General features: G+C 37.8%; 1 protein-coding gene across 6 annotated transcripts in view; it reads left to right on the forward strand.

Moving 5' to 3' along the window:
- The window catches only part of LOC113070166 (voltage-dependent T-type calcium channel subunit alpha-1G), a 175,081-nt gene that overhangs the window by 139,863 nt on the left and 7,670 nt on the right, over positions 1-27,548 (forward strand). For 2 of the 6 annotated variants that reach the window (XM_026243381.1, XM_026243378.1), the window contains exons 23-35: positions 248-373; positions 579-668; positions 1,669-1,861; positions 3,222-3,269; positions 13,806-13,957; positions 15,180-15,289; positions 17,296-17,429; positions 19,233-19,303; positions 21,188-21,266; positions 22,419-22,540; positions 22,679-23,104; positions 25,674-25,817; positions 26,709-26,831. In XM_026243381.1, coding sequence (XP_026099166.1) covers positions 248-373; positions 579-668; positions 1,669-1,861; positions 3,222-3,269; positions 13,806-13,957; positions 15,180-15,289; positions 17,296-17,429; positions 19,233-19,303; positions 21,188-21,266; positions 22,419-22,540; positions 22,679-23,104; positions 25,674-25,817; positions 26,709-26,831 — 1,818 coding nt within the window. Of the gene's footprint in view, positions 1-247; positions 374-578; positions 669-1,668; positions 1,883-3,221; positions 3,270-13,805; positions 13,958-15,179; positions 15,290-17,295; positions 17,430-19,232; positions 19,304-21,187; positions 21,267-22,418; positions 22,541-22,678; positions 23,105-25,673; positions 25,818-26,708; positions 26,832-27,548 lie in introns of all 6 variants that reach the window. The other 4 variants (XM_026243382.1, XM_026243379.1, XM_026243383.1 and 1 more) reach the window with 2 other exon arrangements.

Below are 27,548 nucleotides of genomic sequence, written 5' to 3' on the forward strand. Positions count from 1 at the left end.
TTATGTAATTGAAATTTGAACTCTTCATTAAAATAATGACCAGTAATTGTCAGCTATTGTCATTACATTCAACAACCTCTTTTTCTCACAGTATATTGGAATATATTGTTATTTATTATCTCAAGACACTTGATATCTGTCATTCTAGTTGAGACATTTTTATGTGTGTTATTCTAAAAAAAAAAACACACACACAGAGAAAAAGAAGCTAGGTTGTGAGCTGATAATATTTTTTTTTTTCTCACAGCTTTTCAAAGGAAAGTTCTTTGTGTGTCAGGGGGAGGATACGAGGAACATCACCAACAAGTCTGATTGCCTCCAGGCTAGCTACAAATGGGTCAGGCACAAGTACAACTTTGATAACCTGGGGCAGGTGAGCGTTTAACCTGGCAATGGTTACACAAACTTTCTCTCTTTCTCAAGATGCTCTTTTAGATGTACCTACAAGCGACTGGTAATGCCACTTCCAATTTGAAAATAATCCGTTATGGTCTCATCCCATTTTCAGCAAAGTCAAATTGAGCCACTGAAGTCAAATGTTTCTTTTAACCTATTTTATCATCTCTCACATCCCTCAGGCCCTCATGTCCCTTTTTGTTCTGGCTTCTAAAGACGGTTGGGTGGACATAATGTACGACGGACTGGATGCTGTCGGTGTCGATCAGCAGGTATTGACTATATCAGAAGCTCCTGTTCCCTTCATAACATTTAATTGTAATAATATTTATATGCTTATGGGGTCCTCCTTTTGATATTTCAGATCTGAAACTGTGCTCAATGTGGCAACCTAATTTAAGTGGGTCACTTTTGTGTAGAATGCAAACAAACTTTGGACCAGAAAACATCCCAGTCATTCGCATTCTCTGATAACTGAAACTCTGATTGGATAAACTCCAATGAACTGAATCGGAGCTGAAAAGTCATTGGTCAGCAATCCTGTAAAGAATCCTGCTTCAAAGAACTGGTTTTCCATTCATCAGTTCTTCTGTAAAGCTCCTTATTGTCCATTCAACAGATCTCTTTGAAGTGGCTTATTTTACACTCTTCCCCCAAAATGTCAATTTTTAAATACATTTTGAAGTTTTGAATAATTTTGAATACATTTTTGAGTAATAAAATGTAGGATTCTTTTGCCTAAAAAGGAAGTCTCCATGCCTCATGCCTGGCTGCAGGCTCCTGAAATTGTTCTGCTCTATTTGAAAAGAGCCCAGCGCTTGTCCTAGCCAAGGCATTCATTTGTTTGAATTGGCACAGATATATCTTCTTCAAATTCATGCCGTGTGACCTGTGCCTCACCACTGCACACAGAGCACTTAATCTAGCCTAGAGGCAAGCATATTTCAGGCCCCCAGCAGGACAGACCTTAGAACTGAAATTTTATTGATATCACAATTCTCCATCATCACCATCTTGAAAATGGCTGTGTGCTACTCCTTGGGACCTGACTCAGCAACTGATGTATTTTTATTTAAAAAAAAAAAATATATATATATATAATAAATATAATAAATTAAATTATATTATTAATTTATTAGATAAATATTTATGGCCTTTTTCTTTTTCCTCTTAAAAAGTTGAATAAACTTGAATAAACGTCCTAACTAGCTTAAGCACCAATGTGTGTGCATTCTGTACATTTAACCCATGTTGTGTTTTTCTGTTTTGTAGCCCGTCATGAATTACAACCCATGGATGCTGCTCTATTTCATCTCCTTCTTGCTGATCGTGGCTTTCTTTGTGCTCAACATGTTCGTTGGCGTGGTGGTTGAGAACTTCCACAAGTGCCGGCGGCACCAGGAGGCCGAAGAAGCCAAACGGCGGGAAGAGAAGCGCCTTAAACGCATGGAGAAAAAAAGAAGGAGTAAGGAGAAGGAGCTAGCTGGTCGGTAGCCTTTCCACACCTTTCTGAGTCCTGCTTGATCATTTTGATTTGACCGCGTGCTAAATTAGTTTTCATTAGGAATGAAATGCTCGGGCCCGTGATAAGCTAGGAATCCGCCCCTCCCCGGCTTGCCCCCCTTTTAACCTGGGAATGTCTCTAGAGCATGATCCATGGCTTGCATGGTGATTTGCTTACTGAGAGAGCAGGGTGTGTGGCAGACCCCTGTCCCAGGGCTCTGCCCACCCTACTCGTCTCATGCATGTAGGACAGTGCAGTCTGAGAGGTAAATAAAAATCCCGTTGTTATCACACTCAAATTGGTTCCATCCATCAGCTGCCTGCTCCAATGCTTCTCAGGATGCACGGCGTGGTAATGATGACCTTCTCTTTTGGTTCCACTGCCTGCCATTTTCAGTACAAGGCGTTAGCATTCAAACAGCATCACTGAGTATCTCCGTGTGGATGCTAGGGACATTGGCTTGGGCATTGGTCCAGCATGTTTGATATTTACAGTAAAAAATAGGATTTTTATTTTCTTTTCTTTTTTTTTTAAGCCCTTGAGAAATACAGATGTAAATAGGTGATCTATATACTATAACATCTTGTGTCAGACCACAAGATCAAAGACTTAATCTCATCCAAGGCAAACATAGCTAGTCTCATTGGTACTTTTATCATCTAATCTCAGTTCAAAGGTCAAATCTAGCCCTCTCTAAATGTATTTTCTCAATTTGATTTGCACATTAGCTGATTAGTGCTTCCTTTTGTTTTATAGCACTTTCATGCCATCAGCTCTAGCTGGAGAGGGAAAGGTGCTTTATTTCACCTTGCTTCATCTTTTCTTTTTGCTACGAATCTAATTTTCCGTAGGTGTGAATGTCTGACGGGATGTGTCAGGTTTCTGGGGTGGAAATGGGATTAAACCATGTGTCAGCTTTGCCTGGCCTGATTCATATTTTGAAACTTCTTTTTGAACGTAATATCGAAATGTCCTGAGGTAACTTTTTGTGGACGTTTGCTCTTAGAAGTTGAGCAGAAAAGTTGAGGTTCCTTTCGGGTGAACTTGTTAAAAAAAAAAATCATCAACTAAAAACATGTTTGCCAGTCGTCACCATCCACAAAGTATTTCAAGAACAATAAGCTCTTACTAATAATCTAGGGGTGGAATATCCGGAATAAATAGATTTAGTATTAGTGTTTCACACATAACAATAGTTATTTTGGACTCAGAATAATGGGAACGCCCACCAGCATATTCTCTAAGAAAATCCATCCTATTTCAGCTCCTTTGACGGTTTCTTTTCTTACCCTACCTGATTAACATGGTCTCGTTCTTCTAGATGTAATGCTGACCGGTGTCAGTTGGTCCAGTCCCGATCACACACAAGGTACAGATTGCTTATGGCATGTCTATGTGTTCACCGTGGTAATGGTGGTGGTTTTGGGATGAGGGTGGGAGAGGGACACTGGGTGGGAAGGCACCATAAGCCCCCATGTTCTCACCTCATCAGATCTGATCTGACAACACAAGAATTGTCTGTGGAAGTGTGTACAGTATGTCTGGTTTCCACACCTCATCACCAGCTCTAGCCAGCCTAGCCTCAAGCTCACACAGGGGATGGATAGAGAGAGAAAATCTCTTATTTTTCAATATGGATCTAGCTCCTGATAAACTCATCTCAGCTTGCAGTAAGTGCTGTGGTGGTATTACAGGTCCGATCTCTCGATGTTGCCCCCAGCATGACGCACTGTGGCTGACTGTTTGAATGGAACAGTATCACTTTTAGTGTCTTAGCTTTTATTGATCTGTCTGCTTCAGAGTTTTCTCATCGGTTTGGTGTTGTGGCATAGTGATTCACTTCGTTTTGTGATGTTACACCATAGCACTGTTTTCAGAGTCACTGACATGCTAAATACGACACCACTCCACACCTTGCTGTTGTTCAGAAACTGCATGTTGATACTCATTTGTGACATGCGTGACTGCAATGTTTGTATGTTTGTAACTTTATAATATAATTATTTAAAAAATATATATATCGTTTTAGTTCATAAAGCCTGTTTTCCCCCAATTTTCACTGGTGTAGCATTTCATGTTTCAATTACAGCCAATTTTAAACCTAAATTTGATGTCCGTCATGAAATTGTAACTGTATTAGTGGCATATGAACTAATACTGTATGAACGCTCACTGTAAGGACTTTGTACTCTCATAATAACAGTATATGAGTAAAATGTACAAGAGCATTCAAAACGTTGATTATGATTTATCAAAAGCAACAGTAAAGTTTATAATGACGCAAATGATTTCTATTTCAAATAAATGCTGTTTAGTTACTGTCAGTTAATTATTGCAGCCTTAGCAATAGCTGTATGACACATTTTATTGTTATTATGATACATATTTTTGGGTCCCTTCCCAAAATGTTATCTGCTTGTACATTAACATGCACCTGTGAAAAAAGAACAAAAGAAAAAAGAAAAGGCAGTTATATAACTTAAAAAGCGGAATATTTTTGTGCTTGGAACATGTTTACCCGTGTTGTTCTCAGTGTAGCTGAGAGTCTGTTATCTTTCCTCTTCTGTCTGTGTTCTGCCTCTGTGAACAAGAGCTCCTTTTCTTTTCTCCTCCCTGCCTCTCTTCCTTTCCTACTCTTTTTCTCTTTCTGTCTCCAACTTTCTTTTGTCTCTCTTTGCCCCCATTCCTCTAGTGTTTTGCATAGCATCTCTCTTTCCTCTTTCTCAGTTAAGCATTTAAAAACCCTTTCAATTTTGTTTTATCACCAGTGTTTAGTGTTAGACATTAACATCCCGTTTGTGATTACAATCTGCATACACAGCTACGCTAATAAACTAAGTAATGCATCAACACCATAAGGTGTCAGTATAACGTCCAAGACCACTGAGACAAATAAGCAAAACAATAAACAAAAACATGCTGAATGCATATTGTTTATGAAGCTGTATATGCTAATATGTTCTTGCATGAGAGTTCTACAGATTAGCCTGGTATAAACGTTGATTGATCACACTGTTCCATTTGTATGCGTCGACATTGTTCACACTATGATTGAGTTCCGTCATCGCACTTTGGATTGAAAAAATGACAGGCTCCATTTTCCTTCCAATTAGAAGACAATGTGTTAATTAGTCGACCATCCAGTTACTGTGTTCCTCAGCATATTTTAGCATTCTGTTTTGGATTTCTGTTTAGGAGAGGTGGGGGTGTTGCCCCCTGCCAGTCTGTCTCTCTTGATTAGCTTCTGTTCCCCTCCTGTTGGACTGCCATCGCTGCTGTATGCTCGCATATGGGATCAAAGGGCTGGTTAATCATATCACTCTGCAGTAGGGCTGAAACCATCTGCCTCTCCTCTACCTGTGTCCTCCCCAGTCAACATTTATTAGCCGTTCTCTGAGGTGCCTCATCAGAAATGTGTCCTGCCAGCAGTTCGCCCGGACACACTGTATTAACAAGGCATGTCGTTTGGAGGTGTCCTTGATTAGGTAACATATCTGATTTACGATAAGTTCTTTTAGGCTGCAGCATAGTAGTAGTTTTTATCCTGCTACTATCGATGCAGGTTTGCATTTTTAATCATTCGTTCAAAATCAGGACATTGCCTCACTGATAAGCGCAGACGGAATCTACAGATGGTTCCTTTCTGAATTCCAAAACATTGGAGCTTTGAATTCTGTTCATTTTTCTCTCATAAAAAAGCTGATGGTATTTGTTAACATCTTGACATTATTATTAATCATAAAGAAATACTTAACTTTTGATATTTAAGGATGAAAAATCAGTGACAATATTCATGTTGCAACAATTGCTGAAGCTTTCATTATGGTATATTATCAAGATATTGAAATAAGTTGCAAAAAGTGTTATGCTATAACACGGATTTAAGAGCCGTTTCAGAACTCTATACATTTCTATGTAATGCTTTATTGTATTTAAATATTCAAAATAAACAATTGTTTTATACAGATTTAAGTGCAGGAGAATAGGCCTGTATAAAACAATAGGCCTAATAATGGTTACCTGGGTAACGGCTGCATGTCTGCTTTCTCTTCAGCGCCATCTGCTGTCAGAGTGGGAATGTGCTTGTTTACATGAGTGTGTTTGTCTTTGACGCAGCATACAGTGGTGTTGTGCGTTTAACCGGATGATGGGAAAAGTATTCCTTAGATGCATTCTAAAAATCAGAATATTAAATAATTATTCACTGCATTTTGAAGTGCCCATGATAACAATATCATGCATGTTTATTATCGTGATATATTGCATAAGTGTATATCGGCACGTTTAATATCAAAACACACAACATTGATCAGGTATTGATTACATTGCATTGCCATAAAAAAAAAAAAAAAAAAAAAATATATATATATATATATATATATATATATATATATATATATATATGTATATATATATATGTATATATATATATACATATATATATATATATATATATGAAGAACATGATGTCAGCATTTATTTAATTTGTTTTTACGCTCCCACATAGAACTGGAGACGACCAACCATTCTTTCTTTAAATTTATAGTAGTCTCTCGACTGTTACTGTGGGAGCGATGAAATGGCAAGTGACAGAGGGAGAAAATGAAATTACTAAGCATCGTGTAACCTCCACTCTTGGCAGCAGAAGGCAGCACGGTCACTTATGTAACCTAGCAGCTCCAAACACCATTTCCTTTCTTCCTACTGCAAGTGAAAATGACTCAAACTCTTCTTTATGTAACTTGGGCAAGCAACAGCTTCCCAAATTGAACAGATGGCATAAAGTTTTCAGCTGAAAACACTTCCTTTTGCTCCGATATATGTCTAGATACAGATAGAAACAGTCACAGTTGGATATAACACATGTTTATGCACTCTGTGATTAGGGTATGCATGGCTGGGTTTTATAAAGCCCATTTTACCATCTTAAAATGTAACGTATATAAATAAAACTCATCAGCTGAAATATTCTGCTACCTCATGTAAGGGTACAAGAGACATCCAACTTAAGAGTTTGATTCTTATTTAAAATGCACACAGTGTCCTACATTTCAGGAGACTCATGCCGTTTGGCAGGAAGTGCACCTAATCTCTTAATGGGTCTTCAAGGTTCATTCAGTAGGGAGTAGGTTTATTAACCGAATAGATAGAATACGGAGGTAAAAGTCTCTTCTGCGAGAGAAATGTTGTAACCTTTTGGTACAACATGATTTTTTTTTTTTTGTAACCTCTCAGAGTTGTGTACTGATACAGCTGGCTTGTTTGTCATGTTGTGGGAGGGGAGGCTTGACAAATACCAGCCGAGAGAGGGATGTAGCGCTGTTAAACAAGCCATGTGAGCTACTTTATAGAAAGAAAATAACAGGGGAAGAAGTAAAGAGATTCTGCTGAAGTAGCAGCACTTGAGCAGTACAAGTGATTGGTGTTTGTGATTATTGGGTGTTTGTGATTGGTCTAGTAGATTTTGTTAGTTTTAGCAGAAACAGTAAAGGTTCAGACACATTTACCATTTCCTGCCAGTTTTCGTGGGTGAAACCCAGTCATTTTTTAATTGTAATCTATTCGATCAAACAAAGTATGTCCCCACACAGATTTTGTAACGGGTTAATGTTGGTCACACCAATTGACTGCTTTGACCAACAGAAATCTGAATGGTTTGAAAGTGACTTCTGCATGAGCTGTGCCTTATACTTTAGTATGCTATTGACTTTTGTGCCCGATATTTGGCAGAATTTGCTCATATGAACAAATCTGAATTAATTGCCAGATTAATACATTTAGCAGAGAATTTTATCGAAAACAACTTAAAAATATTTTGGCAAGCTACAGTTTTAAAGTAGCTTCCCCGAACACTAGTTGTTGCTCTACATTTATATCACATAAAAAGACCTTTATGACCCTTTAAATATATTGTGAACAAAAAAAACAAAAACATGTCAGTCGAATTGTCTGTCGAACAGTTTTTATAATGAATATAATTCCATTATAAATAGCTATAAATAGCTTTGTTTCTTTTACAGTACAAACTCTTACACTTGAATCAGACTTTGCGGTTCTGGTGTTTGTCACAAAATGTTTAGTTAGTGGAAGCTACACTGTTTTTTACTACACCACACTTTTAGTTAGTTTCTCCTCAGCACTGACAACATCATAAACAAACATTCATTCTAAGTAGACAGAACATGAAGGGCCCTATTTTAACAATCTAAATGCAAAGTGTAATGCGCACAGCGCAGGTGCACTCAGGGTGTGTCCAAATCCACTTTTGCTATTTTAACGACGGAAAATGGTATGGCGCCGGGGCACATTTTTGGAATGGGTTGTCTCTATTCTCTTAATGTGTAATAGGTGTAATGTCCAATAAACCAACCAGAGTGTCATCTCCCATTCCCTTTAAGAGCGAGATGCGTTCGCGCCATGGCAGATTGCTATTTATATGGCGGAATTTGTTGGCGGAAAAGCTGAACGCTTCTCAGGCGTACAAATCGATCTGCTCGTGTGTGTCTGCGCGAAGTTAAAGCATGCGAGCAGATCATCTACAGGACAAGCAGGAATCCACCAAAGCTCAGCACAATGAGTCAGTTAATATATATGTGTGTAGGCGGTAGGCACATATAAAAATAGCAATGCGCCAGCAATGCGCCTGAACACACCTCTTTTTTAGACCAGCACGCCCATGGGCGCACAAATGGATGCAAATGCATTTGCTAATTAAACGACTTGGCGCTGGACGGGAAAATGCGAATGGCGCCGGACTGAAACTAGCAAACACACTTGCGCTGCGCCTTGCGTCGCATTGCGCTGGGAGTATGATAGGGCCCGAAGTGTTACAAAACGAGTTCCAGGGTTGCTCTGAAAAGCATGAGCAGAAAGTGATAAAAATTATACCTTTATTCTTTTTTATGTAGATATTATCTCTATTCTCTTTAGATTTGGAGGTTTTACAATGAAAAAGGATTGGATAATTTTCCCTTTGCTCTTATTAACGGGGGTTGACTGTCATGTACCAAACATATGACCTCGGATATGACCAGGTTTTGATTTTCAGATTTGTCAGGCACTCTAACTAACCTCTCATGTTGGGTAATGTAATTGACATCTCTCTCGCGGCTCTCTGCACATCATCACCGTCGCCCATCCACCAGCCTCTGCCATTCAGCCTCCATCTCAAACGGCCCATCTTGCTCAAGTCAGACTCAGAAAGAAAGTGTGGTTTGTGTGCCACGTCTGCCAGCATGATATATTATGTGTGTGCCTGTGTGTTTTCTCACCCTAATCTATCCTAGAGTGTATGTCAGCGTTAGTGTATGTGTGTGCGTTTTCTTTACCATTGCCTCCCATTATTGAAGATTTATTTTTCTTATAATAATTGATGTTTGCCTCCAATTTCTATTCTTCCTTGTTATTGTTCACTCTTTTGCATTTTGCAGGCATTTAGTCTGTCATTTCCTGATATTTTTGATTCGGTGTATGCTGGCATATTGAGCTAAATAAAAAGTGAACAAGTGCATGGTCTCTGCCAAGTTAATTGTTGCATTGGGGTGCATCAGCAGTATGTCCAGCAGACATCGACTCATTACTTTAGGAGCAACTCATTGACCATGCACTTCAGGAGGATAAAATCAGCCTCAATTAAAAACCATTCACCGTAAAACAAATGAAGCTGCAATTTGCTGCCTTCCCTTTCAGATGGCTGTTTTTATCATCTCTGCTTTTTCCCCTTTCTATTTTTGTCTGACATTTTGCCATGCAGGCTTTAGAATTTTTCTCTGGCTCTTCCTTTAAATAACAGTCTAGTCCCCCCACTTCCCACAATTCCCCAGTGCTCACGACTTTAACCCCACATGACTCATCAAGTCTGCATAATGGACTGATCTTTCCCAAACACATTGCTCAGCGCTCTAGTTGTAAGTATCGCTTTATAAGGCTACTGTAGGTCAACCTTCAGAACATCAGTGATGTCCACCTTCAGGCCCTCTAAATGATGAACCATTTTGCAATATTTCATGGTGTTTGTAGTACAAGTTATGTTGATCATGGATCAGAGTTTGTCTGTATTTCCCAACTGACTTAGCTTATGAGGTGCTAGCTGTTATGATTAATTTCATGGATTGACACCTTCCACATCTTTTCTCTTCTATATTATGCATTGTTAAAATGTTTCCCAAAAGGACTTTGGACCTCCTAGTAGATGGGTTAGATATTCATTCAACGATAAAAGGGGTTTCATAAAAAAAAAAAAAAAAAAAAAAAGATGAATAATATATATATGTGTGTGCATTTAAAGAATTAAAAATTCAAAAATCCATTTAAATAATTTGATGGGGTCCAGAGTTCCTAATTTTAAAGTCTCTCTTAAGAGTTTTTTTCACCCAAGAGCACGTGAGCTGCGGCAAAGCCAGAATCAAGTCTAAAGCATCGAGACCGGCATGAAGTCTAAGTGGGATGAACAGCCCAAGAGATTTGTTGTCGTACTGTACCCTTCTTTTCGGGGGTGATGGGTATTGCATTGAGTTATTGCAGTTAACGTGTTTTGTGGCTATATTCAAATGTGGTATCATTCAGCCCAAAACCTTCAATTGCTTTACCCAATAATCTGTCCGTTGTTCTGAGATGTATTCATAGATGGAATTGGAATGGGCTAAAATTGCCATCTAAGCAAAGAATGTCTCATTAAATCATAGTCATAGTATCATTAGCTTGTTGCACAGAAATAGAGACAGAGATGGAGAGGTCCACGACCCACATTCTCCACCAGTATTTCATTCTTCTCGCATTGGTTAAAAATAGTTTTGATCCATTTTCCCTCACTTTAAATTCTGTTTAAGCTGATTTGGCTGATGTGGACGTTAGCAAGACCCATTGGCGTGACACCAAAGAGGTACCGCTGCCAATAGGAAACCAAGACCTTCACTTTCTCCCCAATTTTTTTTTAAAGTTAGGACACAAAAGGCCATCTGATATGAAACTCTTTCATTAAACTCAGTGCAGTACTCATTGGATAAGTATCTGGTTATGGAGGCTGCTTTCCCTCTGTCACTGATTTATTAGTATTATTATTGTGCTTGGCAGAATCAACTGTGTAAGCCAATCAAAACTGATTTTTGCCCCACCAGTGTAAGATCTTACAAGGCAAGCTTTTTTGAATGAAAGTGCACAAAGGGAGAGCGTCTCACTACAGAGGGTAGGAGGGAAGTAGGTGAGAGTGGATGTCCTATGGGAGCTAACCTGTCTACTGTAAAACCAGGCTGTGAATATACACCTGTTCCTATCCCAACTGTCCCCCATAATTGAGCACTTCTGAAACTAGGGCAGCCAACACAGCAACTTTTGGTCGCAGTGAATGGTTTTGGTTGCTGCCCCCCTGGATACTGTTGTCTGCAGCCCAAATAAACGAATTTATAACACATGGGTTAAAGAGCAGAACATTGACCTCATTGCAGATTTGTTAGATCATTGGAGTAAAAAAATAGCAATAAATAAGGTAAATTAATAAATAACAACCAAAATGGCAAAAGTTTAGCTAAGTCTGGAGTTTTAAGATTCATAAATTGTACATTATGAAGTAAAGGTAATGTTGAGTCAGCACATTTAAAAACACCAGGAGCATGGCTCCTATTAGCGGAATTAAAGCCAGATGGGTTAGAAGATTCCTCTGGTAATTACCCACAGAACCGGTGTTGCTGGCATCTTGTCCTGAGAACTCACACCAGAGTGACCCCATATACATCATATCCATATTTAAAAAAAAATAATAATAATTACACAAGAAAGTAGTTCTTGGTGCACACGTATAATATGCATTTATACAGTATATTAAATAAACAGCAAGTTAATATCTTGTAAATTACATTTGAGACACAAAAAAGCAGAACCATTGTGTGTCTCTGAGCAGAATTAAGTAGTGGCATTTCATACAATTTTTCCAAATGAATCAGTTGAGTCAGTGATTCAATGACTGACTCGCACAAACATTTTATGATTTCACAATACTTACTATTCTACTACTCATAATATTTTTAATAATTGTTATATGGAAGAGTAGTAGTATACTAGTATGCTGCTTAAGATTCAGAAAGTCACTCGTTTCATTCTTGACCGAATCAGTGTTTTAAACAAATCAATTGATTGATTGAATCAGTGACTCTCTCATAAAGATGGTCACTTGCTGTAACTTGCAGGAAAAGTCACCCCCAGTATCGATATTAACATTAATTTAAATAAAGTTCAAATGAAATCGATACCAGATGAGAAAACTGAGATTAACATCCAAAATATTACTCGCATCACTTTTAACAAGCAAATGATTTGGGCATGTTCTAGATGAGTCATACTCAAATTCCCTATCCAGTGGGGAGCAGCCATGTGATTAAACAAATACTGCTGATGTGGCACCATTATATATAAAAAAGAAAAGGTTGAATGCAGCACCTGTTCCTTTGGTCCACTGGCTGGTGCCAGAAAAAGCCTGCCTAATGGGCTGACAGGACCACAGGGAACACAGCTGCCGCTCACAGCCCTGCCTGTGTTGGGACGATAAGCCCCTCGGCCCCCCGCTGCTCTTCCATCCCTCCTGTCCTCTCCATCCTCAGCAAACAACAGAGAAAAATCACAAAAAATAGAAATGGATCAGCAAAACTAGTACATGCACAAGTCTCTCCAAACGGAATGGAGTTTCTTTTATGTCTCAGGGAATCTCATTAGAAAGTACATAACAATAAGTCTATTTGTTTTGTTGAGGTGTCCGTAAGTGAAAAGATCTCTGGCATCCTTGCCCCTCAGTATGGGCTCCTCTGCGTTTGATCTGATATTTGGAACTGGCCAACAGAAAAATTGTACACAAAAGTGAAAATTCTCATTTACTCAGCATTTAGTTCAAACCCCATATGACTTTCTTCTGCACTATTCAAACAGAGACATTTTGAAGGCTGTTTTACCAAGGTATCATAAAAGTGGTCCATACAATTTAAGCACTGTATTACAAGTCATATAAAGTCATACAATATCTATGTGTGAGAATGCATTTATGTTGTTACTCATTGAAAAGTTTAGATTGTAAATTTTAAGTTTTTTAAAACTAGTGGAGACTTTATCTTTCAAAAATTGGCCACATCTAGTTTTCAAGTTCAGCTCACTGACTCGATGATTTAGTGTTAATCAGACTGAATTTATTTTGCTACATGCTGAAAAGTTCAAATGTGTAAAGGAATCATTATTTTGGGTCAAATCAATTAATGATCCAGATCATAAAACAAATTGAAATGATTCTTTCACAAATTGGACTGATCCAGTTCTCAAGTACAACTCACTGACTTGATGATTCCATTGCAGTCAAGCTGAATGTGTTATTTCTTTATGAGAAGTTAAGATTTGTAAATGAATTGTAATTTGTGTCAAATAAATGAATGATCCAGTTCATAAAACGAATAATTCTAACAAATGTAACTGATTTTCAAGTGTCACTCACTGACTCAATTCAGTCACAGTGCTTAACACTGATTGATTCTATTCCTCACACAAAGCAATCATAACGCTTCACAAAACTTGTAAATGTTACACACAAGTCATATGGACCATTTTAAGATACGTTTATGCTGCATTTACACACATTTTGAAGACTGAAAACGTCATTCTTTGTAATTGATGGAAAAGAGTACAGCCTTTCGAATTTCTTTTTTTGTATTCCACAGAAGAAATAACGTCAGATGTGGAACAACATGAGGATGATTAAGTCAATTTTCCTTTCTGGGTGAACTTATTCACATACAGCATGATCTATCTCTTAGCTTCTTCTCTTTCCTGAAAGTTTTTCCCCTCTTTTCTCAGTGTGGGCATGAGTGTGTACAAAACAAGGTTTGTTAGCACAATTATTTCATGATTCCTCCCTGTTCCCATGGTTCTTCAGAAGCCCAGAGTAAACCCTATTACTCAGATTACTCCCCTACACGGCTTCTCATCCACAAGATGTGCACCAGCCACTATCTGGACCTGTTCATCACGATTGTCATCGGGCTCAACGTCATCACCATGTCCATGGAGCACTACCAACAATCTAAGGTAGAACTTTTTGGAACGCCAGCAATGAGAGTGTATGCGCTTATTGATATTACATTAAGAAAATGCTCTTGCTGGTTATGTAACTGAAAACAATGTTACTCTAAGTTCATTTCACCGCAATCGCATTTTATGGCTCTGCTAAATATTTGCTGATAAGGTAGCTAATGTTTATGTACTCTTGTTGATGTTCCCCATTTTGGTTATATCATACCAGTGCGTATAAAATTGTAATCTTTATACTATTATACTTAGTTGCACTTTCATTGTGCTGCTCCAGGACATTTTGTACCATTGCCTGTCTCTTAAGAAGCCTTATGAGAGTAATGCCTCAACAAAATAAACCACATTAAAATGAACCATGCTAAAATGTATGCACATTCCCTCATCTGTCCCACATAACACTATAGAGACAATTCATGAATATTCAATAGAGGACTAAAACAATAAAATGAGTTTATTTGGGAGTTTATTTCTCAAAATAATTTGGGTGGTATAAAATGTACTTCTGAACTGCTTTTTTATTATTACTTTTTGACAAGGTCAGTTTCGGAAATAAAAAACCCACTATAAATTACCATTACCCGTTTTGTGATTCTTTCAAAGTGTAGCTTGCAAATTTGTATATTTATTTGGCTTGTTTTTAATTTTATCTTATTATTATTATATTAAAATAATTTGAGTATTTATTTATCTCTCCTCAAATCAAAACTGGTGTTTACTATTCCCATAAGTGAGCTCTGTTGTGATGCATCCCAGGGTTTCACCCATCATTAATGGAGGTCTGTGACCTCACCTGGGGCTATAAATAGCAGTCTGTTTTCATTAGAGCCCTGGTGGTCTGTAGAATCGTGGAGGAAGTGGAGCAAAGGGGATTGTTAGGCTCTGACCACTTACACACTCATTCCGTAAACAGAATCAGTTGATTTTCTGGTGCGTCGTCACACTAAGTCTGGCTTTAATTACTGTGTGGTGGACCCCTAGTAATGTCCACTGACTGTCAGACCCTGAAGATGCCAGCCAATGATTGGTGTTTCCTTTGGGCTAATCTAACCATCTTTTCCACTTCTTGATACTGGAATAACTTATTTGGCCATCATTTGGCCTACAGTTTATATAATAATTAATTGAGTTTTCTGAAAGAGCAGATATATGCTTGTTTTAAGCTTTGTTATTTCTGTACTCTCACTATTACATTCTCTTTGCAACCACTGTGTTTTAACAGGTTCTGGACGAGGCTCTGAAGATCTGCAACTACATTTTCACAATCATATTTGTCCTAGAGTCCGTCTTCAAGCTTGTTGCTTTTGGATTTCGACGCTTCTTCAAGGACAGGTAGTAGATGTGACTCTCACAAATTCAAACCCAAATTATATTTACTGTGAAGCCATTCCCATAGACATACTCCAATGCTGTACGTAGGGTTTGTTAGTATTCCTAAAGCCACTTCCTTCAAAGTGATATCACTGCTTTGAGATTCCTTGGTTTGCCTCAGTCTGTCAGAAGCACATTGAGGGCTGAATGCACTGGCGTCTGTGGTGGAAAACAAAAACCTAATTTATATCACTTGTGGTTTTGGTAAAAGAAACCCCGCTTGAAGTATCCAAAATCACACTGCCTGGGGCTTAAACAATGAAAAAACATCCTAATTGGCATTTATTCCTCTTAAATTAGTAACAAAGAAGTGGTACATGCTTTATTCTACAGTTTTAATGTGCATACATGTGTAGGAAAAATTTCACTACTTTCACTATATAGAGTTTGAGTGATCCATTACTCTCTTAATTAGTTTTGAATAATCAGTCAAAATGAGGATTAGGCCATTTGAAGTTCTCATGTAATCAGCTTTTTCTTTCAGTAGCGTAATAAAGAGCATATCATGTCAATGTATTCCCTGATCCCTAATCCATGTGTTGGGAAATGTAAAGCAGCTATTTCCATACTAATGAGAACTTTGACACAACATAATTGATATGATTTTAAAACAAATCTCTCACCAAAGGCCCTCCCATGAGTTGCAACTACTAAATGTTAGACATTTCAGAACATGCTGTTCAGAAGGTGAAGGTTTAAGAGTTCTATTGATTTACAGCATTGGAAATGATTTTCTATTAATTCGATCGGCTCTTTCATGCAACACACTCCAAGTCCGTAGGGAAGTACACTTTGATCACTGGGCCCATTAGTGAGCTTAACTTTTGGGGAAAATGTAGAAATGCTTTGTGTTAATCATTTGACTTAAATTTCCCCACATATCTAATGAAACACCTCTCATGGCTACAGGCCCTAGAATATTGAGGTGTCCTAAAACGGGCTGTAGGCTCTACCTCGCCCATGACAGTGTTATATTTGACCCTTGGAGGGAGTTATTTAAAGTTTGCCACAAAGTTTGAAGCCATATTTAGACCGTGAACATGCTGAGAAGCCTAATGGAAAAGAGGAGTGACATCCAGGGTCAAATAAGAGATATTCACATACAGTGAAGCTTCACATTCCCATTGCTTTTCATTTTTGAAATTGTGTTGCTCACTTTACCTGGTGTATTTAAGGATAATATGCTACCTTCAAGTCCTTTGAAGTTGTAAGATTGAGGAAGTCATATTGTGAAATTGAATTGATTTTGAAAATAAGCAAACTGGCCAATTTCAAATATCTCTATCTCTTTTTGACAAAAGAAAAAAAATTGGTGAAGCAAGTTGGAATAACAAAGAATGCTCTCAAAATGTGTAGTTAACGATGTAGAATTTTGAATGATGTAATTTTGCTTTACAGACAGTTAAATATGTAAGATTGTTCATCATCAGCATATAAAATGTGTTCTAAATAAATTGTAACATCAACAAAACTATTTTTTATTAAAACAAATAATTTCAATTAATTTTTATTTGAGTAGAATTTAATTACGTCAAAAAACAATTTCTTAAAATTATAACTAGTGCTGTCAAATGATTAATCGCATACTGATTTTTTGTTTTGTTTACATATGTATGTGTACTTTGTATTTTTATTTATAAATGCACACACATGCATGTATATATTTGAGAAAAATATTTTACGTTTATATATAAAATATATGTATATATGATTTAAATTATATGAGTATTTAAATTATATGAGACTGCACTAATAAAAACATATTATATATTTATAAAATGTATTAACGATTGAGAAACTAACATCCATTTATATTTTTAATTTATATCCACATAAAAAAATAAAAACCTTTTTTTTTTAATTATTTTATCCCAGGTAGGTAAATACGACATTCATGTGAGCACATCTTATAAACACGATTATTCTGACATAACTTAATAACTAATGTAACAATTGTTTTTACATAGGTGGAACCAGTTGGATCTTGCCATTGTTCTGTTGTCTATTATGGGCATAACACTGGAAGAAATTGAGGTCAACGCTTCCCTTCCCATCAACCCCACCATCATTCGCATCATGAGGGTGCTTCGGATCGCACGTGGTGTGTATTCTCTGCCCTCTTATCTTCCATACCACCATGGTCCATTTTTCTTCCCCGCAAAAGTTTACACTCCTCAGCTCTCTGCCTGTTAGCCTCAGTAGATCAGATCTGGTTGTGTATGTCACCCTCGGGATCTCTGCTGTTTCACAGACTGCTCAGCAAAAGCCGTAGTGTGTGTAGAAAGAGTCCAGATGGCTGTAATGAGAAATTCAGTTCACACAGTCCCTCTACTTATTTCTTACACACACAATCACAAGCGTATACGCTCACAACAAACACAGTGTGGGAAGCTGGGGTGCTTGTCTATTTGGAACAATTATTCTTCCTCTAATGAAAGAGCTGCTGGGTGAGTTTTTATTGATTTATTCCCTCAACAGAGATGGCCAAGCAAACACACCTGCTCAGATGTCTGTCTGTGTGTGTGTGTGTGTGTGCGCATGCATGAGTAAGTATGTGTGTCTGTATGTATATGCAACTTATTTCTTCCTGGACTCATTCAGACATTCCCATAATGAAATTCACAGTCATCATCCACTTACGGCCATGATTGCAATTAAACAAACCTCCACAGCGGCAACTCTTCCAGGGCTGAATGGCCTTGTCATCAGCATCATTAAAGCTCTGTGTGTGTAGTGCATAACCCCAATAATAACATGCTCTGTGTTCTGACCACAGTGAAAATTACAGGAGAATTAGTTTCCACTGGCCACTTTTAAAGAAACAGTTCATCCATTGTGTGTGTATTTTTAGGTGTCTATTCTGTTAAAAGGTTGAGTCACAGTTTGAGCATTTAGTATTTTATTTTTTCTTGAAGGCCACTTTTGTCAGTATTAGAAGTGTGATTTATTTTTACTCCTGTTTGTAACACATTTAATTAACTGGTATGTAACATATACTGTAGGGTCAGTAATTATTATTTTTTTGGAAAGCTGTTAATATTTAAGCTAATTAAATTGATCAAATGAAAAGGAAATACATGTATAGTGTTACACACGATTTCTATTTCAAATAATTTCACAACAGTTTTGTTACATGGATAATAAGGAATGTTCTTAAGCACCAAATTAGCATATTATATGTGAATAATCATGTGACACTATTTTGTCTTAAATTGTGATAGTTCACAAAATTATCAAATAGTAATATTAAATAAATGCAGAGTCTTTTGCAAAAAAAATAAATAAATACCGTATTTTCCGGACTATAAGTCGCACTTTTTTTCATAGTTTGGCTGGTCCTGCGACTTATAGTCAGGTGTGACTTATTTATCAAAATTTATTTGACATGAACCAAGAGTAATGAACTAACAGAAAACATTACCGTCTCCAGCCGTGAGAGGGCGCTCTATGCTTCTCAGTGCTCCTGTAGTCTATCACTGAGCAGCATAGAGCGCCCTCTCGTGGCTGGAGACGATAATGTTTTCTCTTGGTTCTTGGTTCTAAATAAATGCGACTTATAGTCCGGTGCGACTTATATATGTTTTTTTCCTCGTCATGACATTTTTTTTGGACTTATACTCACGTGCGACTTATATTCTGAAAAAATACGGTAAATAAAATTACCGACCCTAAACTTGAACTTTTGGCAGTGTATATTTACTATTTTTATATTAGGATTACTTTGAGATTTCTGTCTTACTTAAAGCTCATCTTTTAAAACACTAATAGTTAAATAACACTGTTAAAAAAAATGTGTATTTGAAATTGCATTCTTTTTGAATTTTTATTTTTGAAATAGTCTTGAACCGATTGTGTACATTTCATACTGTACATGCACAGTAAGTGGGCTCTCCTCTCTTTTCAGTGCTGAAGCTACTCAAGATGGCAGTGGGAATGCGAGCTCTGCTAGACACTGTGATTCAGGCACTGCCTCAGGTACTGCACAAAACTTTTGTGTCTCTCTCCTTCATAGAGTTCCCGGGCCCCGTTCCCCGTTCTCCTGGGGCCCCTCTGCTCTCCACAGGCCTCATTTACATAGTCAATCTGCCATGAAGAGACCACAGCAGTGCAGACTGGCTCTGATGGGCTGCTTGGAGAATAGCAGAAATGAAGAAATTCTCCAGCATGCACATTCTTTGATAGCACCAGGCTCCGTCACCGCCTGCGGGGTTTTTCATTTGGAAACATGCTGCACCACAGGACACACTTTAATTCCAGTCTCTCCTTTAGCGCTCTTCCGATAATCAGACTTGTACTTCTACTTCTTATTTAATTTTAACTAATTGTCACTAATTGGATTAGATCATGTTGAGCCATCACCTGATCTTAGCTTCACCTCCTAATGCCCTCTCTCTTTGTCGCTGTGACTTTCACACACTTTGTTCTTTTGTATTCAAGTTGCTTTTTGTGGTTCTGGGCTATTGATCTACTCTTCCGCAATTTGTGAGAGGTGATCCGTAACAGTGTTCTGACTGAGATATCCTGCCAGATAGTGTGAGTTTGACCCCCGTGTCTTGAATCACTGTGCGGTGTCTTGAATCCAGCCAGTGAAGAGTGCACTTAAGAAAGATTAGGGTGGGAAAATAGCCAGACTTACAAACAGAAATGTCAGCGCAGTCGGATTTGTCAGCACATCCAATCTTATTCTTTTTATCCCTTTCCGTTTTCCTCAAAATCGTGCCTGATCCAGTTGTCTGTGAGCACTCTGCATGATTGTCTTGCATGATTCTTCTGGCTGTAGGTGGATTCTTCCTGATATGCAGTAGTACATGAATATTACTGTTTCTAAATACAAGAGCAAGGTTCAGGAATCTAAAATGATAATAATAATAACAACAACAATAAATTAAAGTGCATTATTTGTTTATTTATTTAATTGTCTTACTGGTGATAACTTAACAGGATGGAAATAAAGATCTAAAGTTATTCTTAATGTTAATTATTGAGGTTTACTGTAGCTTACATGAAGGAGCCAACTTGAAATTAATTTGATATACTTTAATTTCTTAATTTTTTTATCCAGCGTTAGACATTTTGATAATAATCCATTTTATAATTTTATGTAACGATTTATTATTTTGTGCAAGACAGACAAACCAACTTCTGTAAAAAGCAAAACAAAAACAATATATGTAATTATGTTCAATTATATGAAACAATATTCCCAAGACATGTTTTGCTTGAGAAAAAAGGGGGGAAAGTGGCATATTTATTAATACATAGTCTATAAATAAATTAAATGAATTGAATTATATGGCAAAAATAACAAAGTGTAGTGAAATTATAAAAAATTCAAACCTATGTTAAAAAAATTGTGATAAAAGAAAAGAAATATGATTACCATCTTTGATAATGAATTATTTTAATTGACATATGATGGTGACATGGTTCAGGTTTTCTAATTAGGATGTGACGATTTTATTTTTGGGCTTCTGACATAATTTGATTGATTTAGAGAGAGGGAATGTGATAGAAAAAAAAATAAAAATAAAAAGCGGATGTCAGATTTATCCCTTGTCAACATGTCTGGAGCATGTGCGCTAACTGCTAGCATATGTGCAACTGCTGCTAAAGTAAGCCACAGCTTGGGCATAGTTTGAGTTTTAAGTTTACAAACCTGGCAAGCTCTAATCAGGTGGAACACAGCTGTCATCTTCTCACTTCACGACTCTCTCTTAGTTGCTCCTCACAGGTGGTATATCTAGGTCTTCCTTGTCATTGCGTTCCATGACAAACTCTCCTGGCTTTGTCTCTTTCCCTCCCTCCCTCTCTCTCTCTCTCTCTCTCCCTCCCCCCCTCTCTCTCTCTCTCTCTCTACAGGTGGGGAATCTGGGTCTTCTCTTCATGTTGCTTTTCTTCATCTTCGCTGCTCTGGGAGTGGAGCTGTTTGGTGACCTGAGTAAGCATAACAAATACACATAAATAAGGACCATCTTTCCTCATGATCTAATTCACTCAGACATAAACACTTCCTCTCATGTATACAAGCATACCTGTGCACTCCACAGGATCTTGGTTTTAGGCACACTGAAATGCAAATGACTAACATTCCCCTATGGGGTTCATGAAACTATTTCTGGGAGTCCAAAAACTATCAAATGAAAATATGCTATGTTGAAAATATTAAGTTAACTTTTACTACACCTAAAGTTAAGAAGCCAGAATAACTTTGACTGTCCCACATTAAACTTAACTAAAAGTTAAATTAAAATGTAATGCACCAGTATTTTCAATGCATCACAACAAAGTGTAAACACATTAATATGGTACTTTACACTTTATTATAGGCCAGACTTAAATGCAACACTCAGTTTAATGCAATATGTTACAGGTTCCATCTTTCTATTCATCAAAGGATCCTTAAAAAACTATTTTCTTCCTTTATGAGGTTGATTAGTCTACTCATGTTGTAACCCTCTAAACCTCTGATGGTACATAATTATGTTTTAAATGACTCAATTTATTACTCTTTATTAGTTTATTGGGTTTAAATTGCTGTAAGATCACTTTTACATATTTAAGAAAGTTTTCCATCCTTGTCTGTAAGGGCAAACCATAAATATGGTACCTACAGGAGATTTTCTCTAAAATACATGGCAGTACATATACAGCCTGCCGTGATTCATTGCAGCTCAGCACAATACCATGGTTGATCTCATTTCCATTTCGAATCAGCCGACTCAGAGACTTCATAATTCATATCCAGCTTTACAATGCTTTCCAAGTTTAATATATGGAGTCTGCAGGCTGAACTGAGATTGACTGTCTGCAAGGCAAACTTTTTTCTGTTGCTTCCCAACTAAGAATGAGTCCGGATCACTGAAAGGTTCGATGGGGAACCCAGAATGGTTCTTCTGTGGTGTTGCCACAACTGCTTTTAAACCTTTATTTCTGAAAGTAAAGGTTGAAAAAACATTCCAGCTTTTCATGGGGAGCACTTACTTTGTCTCAGCACAATAAACATGTAAAATAATGTGTTTGGCCATTATAAAAACATGCTGATCTGCACATTCCCAGACCATGTACCACTGACCTCTTCTTTCTGTCCCAGTATGTGATGATCTGCACCCCTGTGAAGGTCTCGGCCGTTATGCCACGTTCAAGAATTTTGGCATGGCTTTCCTTCTGCTGTTCCGTGTATCCACCGGGGACAACTGGAATGGCATTATGAAGGTGGGACACAGTCGTCTCGTGGTGCTGAATTTCAATGATGCACACGGTTTGTTTTAAAATGCTTTGTGCGTCTTCTGACTACAGTCGTTGGCGACCTATTCACCTCTTATTTTTACACTCCGTGTGTCCACGTTGCAGGACACGCTCAGAGACTGCTCCCAAGATACAGGCATCTGCTACAACACAGTGGTGTCCCCCATTTACTTTGTGTCCTTCGTTCTGACGGCTCAGTTTGTGCTGGTCAATGTGGTGATCGCTGTGCTCATGAAACACCTGGAGGAAAGCAACAAAGAGGCCAAGGAGGAGGCTGAGCTGGAAGCCGAGATGGAGCTTGAGCTGGAGGCTGTGGGTGGAGATGGAGGAATATCCCGAGGGCACATGCCACCTTTGGGACATGGTGACATCGGTGGACAGGGAGGGTCACCTTGGATCTCAAGAGACTCTCGAGATATCTCGGGACCTCTTTACCCCACAGACAGCCCACCTGCAGACATACGCAGAGACTCTGAAGATCACATGAAGACTGATCCCGATCCTCCTCATAATTTGGAGCCGCCATTAGAGGTGAGTGGCAATGCTGGATGTGAGGTCAGTGATGTGTACCTTCCATGGTGAACTCAACACATGATCCAGACTGTGTGCTACCTAGTTTAAATCTGCTTACAGTACGACCACATCAGGCCAGCTAGGTTTCAGCAGGGGTGTCCAGCTTGCATTCGTTTTGCTGAAACTTTTGAATAGGATGCTGGAGAGATTACATATTTTTGTAGGCCAAAACCCGGGAATGAGTTAGCATTTTAGCATTTCCAGTACCATCGTCGCCTGACATAAGGTCTGTGGTTAACACAATATTAAGATATTTTAATGTTTTATTTTATGATGCAAAATACATCAGTGTAAAAAGCAATGTGATTTTTCTTTAAACTTTAAATTGTCTTGAAAAAAGCAGTTGCTAAAAAGTTACTGAGCAAGTAAACTCATCAACTCACTAGCCCACTTTTACAGCCTTGTGTATAATCATGCTTCGAAAACCATTCTTAAACTTTCAGAATTGTTTTCTTTTTACTGAAAGAGTTGTCAGATGATTAGAGATGGTGACAAAAGTCATGCGACCATGGTATAGTTTGGTTATAAGCTTTTTACTTCTGGCGATTGTACTTAGGTTTCAAAATTCATAAAAAAAATTGTTTATTCGTGAAGGTTATCGTGATGAACAAATCATGTAGGAATCATAAGCCTTTGTTGGTCACAGAGCTTATTTTCTACAATAATCCTTAAGCCAGTAGAAAATCCTTTTGGGTTTTTGTCGAGGGAACCAGGGTGATGTTAACTTCTGGGTTGGCCTACAAAAATACAGGACATAACCACTGCAGCACTCTGTTATTTAAATACACTATACTGTTAGACAACATACCATATCATGCCTGAATCCACTGACGTCACTGATGCACATATTAAAGGAATGATTTTGGTTCAATTAAAACTTAAGCATCTGCTGGATGCTCTCCATTACCCATGAGTTTCTTAAAACAAACACAAATCTTGTTTACAGCAGTGCACTTACAGTACAAAGGAAGTTGATGGAGCAAGACCTTCAAGAGGGTTTAAAAGCAAAAAAAAAAAAAAAAGTCTAGCTCATAGTAGGTTAAAGCATTTATGTCATTGCACTTATATTAGGTTGTCTGTACAAAATATGGGTTATTTGATATGCAAGTTGTTTTTAAGCAGTGGAACTACTGAGATTTTGGTTCTGCATTACCAATATAATTCCTGTGGATTTGACTCTTATGTGAAAAGTCCCTTCTTGGTATCATTGCACGTATCATCTGAAAATTGCAGGGTTTACTGGCTTTATATAGTCATGAGAGGAACTCTGCATAAAAGATGGTAAACAATTTTGTTTCTCTAGTATCATGTAAACACATATAATGTTTAAGCCTTGTAGTCCTATGCACAACACTTGTGTGCTTCTAAATTTATTTCACTGCATTGCAGTGCCTCATTGATTTCTGCATACAGTAATTGTAAACATGATTTTTCTTTAAACGTAGTAATTTTATTTTTTTGGTAATCAACAGCATAGTGTTTAAATGGATAGTTAATATATATGATATGAATATCTCAATGTCACACACTATGTAAAATACGCAGTATTGTTTTCCTGCATTGTTTATTGCCACAATGAACTGTTTATTTGTTAAAAAAGTTAAGTCTGTTATGATAAGGGCTTACAGATCATTACTATCATGCATTTAGGTTTACTGAAAATACATGGTTTAAAACACTGAGTTGTTATTTTTAAAGTGGGGAAGTCCATTGGCTTCTGTTATTATCATATGAAGATGTGACTGTTGTTTGCTCCTCATAAATTTAGTGGTTGGAGGTCAGACTGATGCCATGGGAAAGTAGTGATACAGGCCTCTTCTTTTTTTAATGCAGGCTGGCTATTTCTAGAATACCAGCCATTTTTTTAAGTTAACAATGACATTATCCCTACAGCTCTCTGCTGAAGTGTGGCTGTGCTGAAATGTTTTGCTTAGCATCAGGATAAATGTTCATAGAGCTCTAGTTCCCCCTTGTGGACGTCAGTGGTACAATCAAGTATTTCACCTGTGAGCAATGCATCTTTGTCACTTTAAAGCGCAAGACTACATCTGATCACATAATGAATTGCACTACTGATTTAACTAGTGCATCTTAGCTATTCTGGTTTAAAGGATCACTTCAGATTTAAAATTCTGTCTTTATTAAACACCGTTGTTGCAAACTTACTTTCCTCTGTGGAACAGAAGTCCGTTGTTCAGATTGTCTGCTTTTCAGTTCCATGGAAGAAAGTTAAGTCAACAACGTGGGTGAGTAAATGATGACATCTTAATTTTTGGGAGAACTGAATCTTAGAAAACTAATTCTTAAGGCTTACTAAGTAGCTTGTTTATACTTTTGTAAATCTTCTTTCTGGCTGCTTGTGTTATAGTCTAGGAACTTCTCTCCTTCCTTCATTTCTCCTCTGTTTTTTCTCTGTGTGATGTCATTCACGTCACCGCTCATCATCTCCTCTTCTTCCTCTGTCTCTGTCTGCTCTCTTTCTTTCTCTCCGTCATTCATCCTGTCTGTCACATGCTGGGGCTTTTAGCGGAGGCCTATGTTTGACTCAGTTTCCCTGGTGATCCAGGGCTCATTGGAAGGAGAGCTCAGCCTCATGGACAACCTATCCGGCTCCATCTGCCACTACTACGCTCTGCCCCCCCTTCACAGCAAGCACTGCACTGAGAAACAGGTCAATGGCATCCCGGTTCACCCAGCTTTGTCTTGTACCACACTCCTCTTCTCTCTCTGCCTGTCTCTTTCCCTTCTTCTCTCCCTCCTTTTCTCTCTCTCTGGACCACTTAAACTTACATAATCGCACAGACGCTTCTGTGTGTCACTTACAAAACCACCTCTGCACTCTGCGATTTCCAGCGCTCTTTAGAAGGACTCGGTTCTGCTCCAGTAATAACTGTACTTATTTCCTGATCCCATATTTGTGACAAGGCTTGCAAAATTGTGTGAAATGTGTGCCTCGCTCCAGAGATCATTAATACCCCAAAAAAGTGATGGACTCATCAGGCTGGAGCAGAAGAGGTAATGTGTGGATCGATAATGAGCTGGACCACTGTTGAATTATGCAAGGAAATCTCTTTTGGTCCGTTTCACATTGAAGTATTTCATTAAATTGCATTAGCATTGCAAGAACGGAGGCTTCTTAATTTATTTATTTATTTTGTAATGTCTTTATGGAAATAGCCAGCACTTTTATTTTGATGACTTTGCAAAAAGTTGTTCCAGCACAAACTCTCAGGGACAATTAGTTAAGCATTAGTTATATGAATTTCTTTGAATTTGAATTCCTTACATTTGAGATGTGAATCGTACTATTCCATCCTGTTTGCTACATCAATTCAGAAATTGAATTGGCCTTTAAATAAAATACCTTCTCAGTCCAAATCCAAATGACACACAACCCCGCTTTCAACGCACTGAACTGTTATGTCCACAAAAATGAGCAGACTTCACCACTTTAAGTTGTATTAATTCACTTGCACTAACCTGTGTGATAGTCTGTGCGTGTCTTCTAACTGTGCATGTGCTGGTTGCCCGTCTTACTGTTGGCTCGTCTCTTCTTCTTTAGATTCCTCTAGCCGAGATGGAGGCTCTGTCTCTGGCGTCGGAGAAATCCTGGTCCTTAGCTCTGACGGATGACTCTGTCCCAGATGATTTTAACCCCCTCTTACTAACCAGTCAGGAGTGCAATGTATTTAACAGTAGAACAATGTTCATTTTCCACTCCTGCCTCCCAACCTTACACTGCTTCCAAAGACATCTGCCCTCTCCACCCTGCTTCAGTATTTGACCCTGAATACTCCGGCCTTATGCCCTGCAATACATTTCCTCAGTTAAATGTTTTACAACACAGCTAAATGTTCTTCAGAGTGGTACCTTGAAAGTCCCCTTGGTTTCTTGTGGTACACGATTTTGTGGAGTAACTGAGCTAAAAGAGCCAAATCGTAGCCACACTACTAACCTAACAACTAAAATTTGTAGTAGCTGCTTTAAAATAAGTGCAAGTTTTCTAGTGACAAACTATTTTAGTACCAGCTGACAAAATGCTATAATAATATTGTTATACTTTATATATGACATTTAAATATTTTTTCAATTGCTCCTGTCAATCACTATAATTTCTGCTTATTTACACTGCAGTTACAAAAGTTTGGTATCGTTACGTGTTTTTATATTTTTGAAAGAAGCATCTTGTGCTCACCCAAGGCTGCAAAAAAAAGAATATTACAATTTAACTGTTTTCTGTTCTAATATATTTAAAAATGTTATTTAATGTATTTTATGTGAGGGCAAAGCTCAGTCAGTTGTCAGTCAATACTCCAGTTTTCAGTGTCATATAATTCCTCAGAAATTATTTTAATATGTTGATTTGATGTTGAAATTTTTTACTTTTTTTTTTAAGGTTTAG

The sequence above is a fragment of the Carassius auratus genome, unplaced genomic scaffold (assembly GCF_003368295.1).
Source record: "Carassius auratus strain Wakin unplaced genomic scaffold, ASM336829v1 scaf_tig00003219, whole genome shotgun sequence".
Lineage (NCBI taxonomy): Eukaryota > Metazoa > Chordata > Actinopteri > Cypriniformes > Cyprinidae > Carassius > Carassius auratus.